Source organism: Globicephala melas, chromosome 18 (genome assembly GCF_963455315.2).
Source record: "Globicephala melas chromosome 18, mGloMel1.2, whole genome shotgun sequence".
In the NCBI taxonomy this organism is placed as follows: Eukaryota; Metazoa; Chordata; class Mammalia; order Artiodactyla; family Delphinidae; genus Globicephala; species Globicephala melas.
Window position 1 is genome coordinate 63945700 of NC_083331.1, and position 6219 is coordinate 63951918.

General features: G+C 52.5%; 1 protein-coding gene across 1 annotated transcript; it reads right to left on the reverse strand.

Annotated features, from left to right (window-relative positions):
* Positions 1–784: 784 nt before the first annotated feature.
* Positions 785–4750, reverse strand: SOX21 (SRY-box transcription factor 21). The gene has a single exon (XM_030856908.2). The coding sequence runs from the start codon at positions 3197–3199 to the stop codon at positions 2369–2371; it is 831 nt and encodes a 276-aa protein (XP_030712768.1). The 5' UTR covers positions 3200–4750; the 3' UTR covers positions 785–2368.
* Between the last annotated feature and the right edge of the window lie 1469 nt (positions 4751–6219).

Here is a 6219-nt window from a genome sequence, read left to right on the forward strand (position 1 = left end):
TAGTTTAGGACTAGTTGAGTCTTGTATCTTGAGAATTTCTATCTTGGTGGGGCGAAAATAAAGATGTCCCTACAGTTAATTTTTTTTCTCTGATATTCTTCCTGGCGCCCTATAATTTCTTTTCTAATATTAAAATCCTTTACGATTTCAAACCTTTCTCCAGTGGAAACTTGTCCAGCCTTGGAAATTCAACCCTCTCCATTAGAATTTGTTATATTTCTATTTTAATGCCACTAGCATGACAGAATAAAGCCTTAAAGAGGCCCAAAGTTGTAAAATGTCGTTAGCAGTGATTATCCTTACAACTAAAATCTTAAGGTGTAAATAAGGAATATGCCAAAGATACACGAACAAATTACACTGATTTAAGCGCTGGAGCTCTCCAGCTAACAGGATAAAGCGGCCAGGCAACTTTCTCCTCTTAAAATGTTACTGGAAACTAGTGAAATGCTTTAAACGGTCTGGATGTTTTCAATGGGCTCTGTTCTACTGGTTCATGAATGCCTTCCCTGCCCCCCGCCCCCCCCAAGATAATACAACTACTTGGTTTTGTTTTTTTTTTTATCTTCTTTCCTATTCACGATTAAAAATGTGATAAATCAGGTTTTTGGCTCTGAATAACAATGGCTTGATTTAGATTTCCTAGTAAATCTATTCAAAAGTGAAACAAAGGCTGCCTTTGGAGGATACCTTACACTTCACCTGGACCAGGCACGTAAGGGCAATTCAGATAAAAATCTTGTTAGGAACTCAACAAGAAATAAAGGATTTTCTCTTTTCCCTGGTTCAGGCTTTATTTAAACTCTTTGTTCAAAAAAAATGAACAGAGTGATAGTCGGATTCTAATTTACAGATATAGCTTAGACGTCTAATATTAAATTAGAAGATCACACAAGAAAACCATTTACACATAAAGGTTAAAACCAATACTTAAACTTTTTAAAACTTTATATTACATAAAGCCAAAATGAAACTAAATACATGTTAGCCAACTTCATTCACAAACATTAGTCAAAATATATACATTTAAAAAGAAAAAAAGCTACAATTGAGGTTCTTTTCTATAAAATGTGTTTTATCATAATTTGCAAATGAATTGCAGGTGATCTAAAAAATAAGCTAGTTAGGGAGGGAACTCCAAAACACATTTAAACGGTTTGAGTTGGAGAAATGCTAGCTGAAACAGAGAGGCATCTGTCAAAACAATTCTGGTTTTTGTTTTGTTTTGCTAAATAATAAATATATAATTGCCACTCAGACAAAAAAAGTCTGATTTAATCTTAGATAAAATTGCGGTTCTGAAATAGTCCCGCAATTTTTAAAAGTTAACTTTGACATTTGTTCAAAATGTTTTAGAGTCTAAAACCGACTCAGATTTAGGGCAACGCAAATAACACATTTTCAGACTTAATGTTTTCAAGGACATATACACATTTACAATCTTAAAGTGAAACTCAAGTCATAAGGGGAAAATAGGAATAATGCCTTTTCTCTTTCTGTGTAAACTGTGTCAAAAATCCAAGCGAGTGGACTCAGGGAGACTTCTAGCGGTTTTTTGTTTGTTTGTTTGTTTTTTAAGGGAGAAAATCCAATTGACAACTTTTCATCTCACACATATTTCTTGTTTGCCGTCCTTGCTCTCGAGAAAGAGCTCTTGCTCTGATTTGCATATGCTATGATAAACAAAAGAAACCGTGATCATCTCACACACAAAAGGCCAGATTCGAGCCGGTCACTGGTCAAGAATGGATCCGGCCTGGGGGTTCTGCTTGAGAGAACAGAGATTTTGCAAAGTTCAAACGGTACAAATAGGGAGCAAGGCTGTTCAGAGCCATCCCGCTCCGAGAAACTAATGACACAGATCAGCTTTTCCCTTGTGCCAACCATTTCAGACCCAACATTTGAACAGAGTGCATGCAACAGCGACCAGGAGAAAAGAATAATAACAATAAAAGAAAGATAATGGGAAACAAAAACAAAACCGACAATAAACTTCCAACAAAGAAAGCTGGAAAGCCCAACATATCAAAAAGTTACTCCTCCACCTCTGTGGGCCATAACGCAACAGGTTCCGAAGTGCAAGGCAAACATCAACTGCTGCGAGATACAACTGCCCTCTTTAAAGTTGTCTGCCGGGGTGCAGGTCTGAAATGACCCTGTGAATTCACACGCACACTCGCCCGCGCACTCGCGCGCTCGGCCACTCGCGCCCCGACTGGCCTCTCTGCCTCCGCCTGGCACCTATACATCTTATGTACATACAAACCGGGGCCCCCGTCGCGGGAGGGCGCTCGGGGAGGCCGCAGAGCTCGTACCTATACATATGTACACGTGTGCACACCGGTCCTCGCGAGGCGGCCCCGCGGGGTCATAGCGCGGCGGCGTAGGCCGCGGGGTAGGGGTCCAGTTGAGGCTTGCCCATGCCGGGCAGTAGGATGTAGGCGAGCGGCGGCTGCAACCCGGGGCTGGGCCACGCGCTGCAGTTGCACGGGATCATATAGCCCGGGTTGCCCGGGCTGGGGTGCGAGTGCGTGTGCCCCCCGGCGGCCGCGGCCGCTGCTGCAGCCGCCGCCGCCGCGCCGTGGAAGGCGCCCGCGCCCGCGGTCGGGTAGCCCAGCGACGACGCGTACGGGAGGCCGGACGAGGAGGACGAGATCTCTGCCATCTTGGAGCCCAGGTCGAGCAGCGAGTAGGGGCTGCCGGCGGCGGCAGCGGCGGCGGCTGCGGCGGCGGCGGCGGCCGACTGCGGGAAGAAGACGCGGGCGGCAGCCGCGGCGGCGGCGGCGGCCGCCTTCTCGGGGTTGGCGAGCAGCGACTCGGGCACCAGGCCGCCACCCGCGCCCGCGTGCAGCCCGGCGCCCGCCTTGAGTGCCGGGTGCTCGGCGTCGGTCACGCCGCCCAGGCCGTAGGGCACAGGGAAGGCGAACTTGTCTTTCTTGAGCAGCGTCTTGGGCTTGCGCCTCGGCCGGTACTTGTAGTCTGGGTGCTCCTTCATGTGCATGGCGCGCAGGCGCTTCGCCTCGTCGATGAACGGCCGCTTCTCCGATTCGGTGAGCAGCTTCCACTCGGCGCCCAGGCGCTTGCTGATCTCCGAGTTGTGCATCTTGGGGTTCTCCTGGGCCATCTTGCGCCGCTGAGCCCGCGACCAGACCATGAAGGCATTCATGGGCCGCTTGACGTGGTCCACCGGCTTGGACATGCTCTCGCCGTGCCGCGGCTGCAGCCCGCCGCCGCCGCCGCCCGCGCCGTCGCTGTCGGCCCGGAGGAAATCAATGTTGGCCGTCCGCGGGGACCCTATCGGCCCGCCGCGCTCGCCGCGCCCCACTTCGCACCCCGGCGTCGCTCCCGCCCGGGAGGAGGGGGCCGGGGGACCAGCCCCGGGCCGCGCCGCTCCCCTGGCCGCCCTGCTCTCTCCGGCCAGGCGCTCGGGAAAATCCTCTCCGGGGCGCGATAACTTCTCGGCGGTGTCCCCACCCCACGGGGGCAGTCTGCCCTTTGCTTTCTTTTTGTCCTTCCTCTCCAGTTGCGTTCGCTCGCGAACTCCCCGCAGGTAGCCGCCACCGGGCAGCGCTCTCCCCGTCCTCGGTCTTTTCTCTGTTAAAGGCACAGCAGCCGGGAAACTTGCGTCGCGGAGGCTCCACCAGGTTGAGCAGAGGAGTCAGCCGCCGCGCGCTGCCAAGTGCCAAAGGGGGCTCTCGGCGGCTGGAGTGTTTGGGTTCTCCTCGGTGACTTTCTCATTTGACAGTAGCAGATGGGGGTGGGGGGAGGAGGGGAGGTGGCCCCGGAGGAGGAAGAGGAGGGGGGAGACGGAGGAGGGTCCGGGCGCACCAAGGGAACGCAGAGCGCAGCAATGGATATAAATACAAATACTGCAGCACCAGCCGGTCTTCCTCACTCGGGGCAGGCAGGGCGCGCTGACGGGAACCCCCCTAATGAGCTGGGGTTTTGCGGGGAGACCTGCCTCGTGGGTCTTCCTCTCCGGCTGCCGGTCGGGGAAGGAGGTTGGATGAGGCTTGAGCGAGCCTAGGATCTCCGGGCCTCAAAGGAAATCCTCGGGGCTCGCCGAAGCGCCGCGTCTCGCTGTCCCTCGAGCCATGCCGGCTCCGCTCGCTCCAAGCCCCTCCTGGCTCTCCGGCCGACTCGGGCTCCCGGAGCGCACCGGGCGTGGAGCGCGGCCCGGCTTCCGGGCAGCGCGGCGGGCCCAGCACCGGCCGCGTCCCCTCCTCGGTCCTCTGGGCCTCCGCCCGGGACTTGCAACTAACTTCGCCCAAGTTTCCTGCGCCGGCACCGCGGCGCCCCTCTCGGCGCGCTCGCCTCGGGGCGTGCGCCCGCGTGTGCTCCGCGCCCGGGGCCCCTCTCTCCTGGCTTCCCCGGCGAGAGCCTAGGAGGCGGAGGTGCGGGGTGGGGGAGGGATTTAAGGAAGACGCGCCATCACCTCAGTTCGCAGGTCCGCGCTGGGGCTGCTCCCGATTCCCGCAGTCCCGCAGCACAGGGGGCCCCTCCGCGGCCCAGGCCGCCAGTCCGCCGCTCCCGAGGCGACAGGCGCCCTGTGCACGGGCTCAGGTGAGTGTCGCTACCTGCGTGTGCACGCGCCCGGAGCCGGCGCTGGGTGTGCATGTCCAGCCGCGGCTGAGTGTGTGTATATCTGGGGCCACGAGGAGGAGGTGGAGCCCAGGACTCCAGGAGGGAGGAGGGCCCCGCGGAGCCTCCTTCCGCTCCCACACCCCCAGGACCGCGAATTAAACAGCATCCCCTCCGCCCACCTCACACTCCTCCTCCCACCCCTTTTCACTTGAGAGCAGGTTTAGGCGAGTGGAGAGTCCGGAGCGCGCCGCCGAGTTTGCGCACTGTTTGGCGTTGGCAACCCCCTAGCGTCATCCCGGCTACCCTGGCCGGCCGGAGCAGCTGTGGGAGCCTCTGCCAGGACGAAGGAGGCGCGCACGGGGAGGGGAGCCTCACGAGCTTCGGAGGAAGAGGGGACCCACCCTAAAAAACGCTGGAGACTTTTCCTAGCAAGAAAGGGCTCCTTTTCCTTGGAGGTCCAGAGGTTGCTTGCAGCAGATGCTTCCCGAATTTTCTTGCACTGGTGATGCATCCAGTCAGAGGCAGTGGAGTGAAAAATAACTGAGGAGGGACCGAGCGTGCTCTTGGCAACCCTTTCGAAAAGGACCTAGCCCAGGCATCCTTGGCCGACTATTCCGATCTTTTAAAATTCTGGGGGTTTGTTTTGTTTCTATTCTAGTCGTCAGTCATCCATATGCTGATCTCTTTAAGGTACAGTTAACTCACAGTATCTCACTTAAATGCACGGATAGGGTGAGGTGTTCAAAATCAGTAAGAAGTATAAAACGTTTCTCTGAAAGACAAAAGTGAAACATACTAATCACTCTACATTGGAATCTTTTTATGCTGTTAAGCACAATTTTCTTCAGTAAGAGCAGCTTTTTTCTTTATATGTGACATAATGCAAAAATCAAGCAGCGTGATTTTGTTTGCGTATTTTCCGGACTTCTTGGTGTGCTGCAGCTCACTTATAACATGATCAGTCTGGGGATTTCATTCACCAGTTGGCCTGCCCTTCAGGGAGAACTTGCTTGCCTTCTTTCTTTGGCAGTTTGGATTTGACCTAGCCATGTGGTGTGTACAAGTAGGAAGTTCTATAATCAATTAACTCTTTAAGCCTTCCCAGCAATTCATGTTCAATTCATACACAGACACATATGCAGACACAGAGTACTGATTGAACTTAAATAAAAAGTTTGTAGGCCATGAATTTTAGTTTAAAGTTAAGTTCGTTTTATTGCTCATTTTAATAAAAGAATAGTGATTGTTGCTGGGTTTTTTTTTTTAGCTGCGTGAGGACATATAGAAATGCAAATCAGCAGTGAAATATATGGGAGTGGCTATCTTTCTTAAGATACCACACTGCAAATGTTTACTTTGTATCAGCCCTTGTATTGCTAAAACAATTGGACTGATTTCTTTAGAACCATATTCCTTTACAGGCTCTGTAAAAACACTCTGCTGCTCACAGACTCTGGGTGGAGCAACGTTAAAACCCTAGCAGGTGCAATCACATGGACTAGAATATTAAATATACTGTTTTGTGATGATAAACTAGAAAAGTATCATCCCTGAGCTTTTAACCTACTAACTCGTATGATAGGTTTGACACAAAAATATTACACACTGTCATACAAAGAACATGTGTATAAGGAT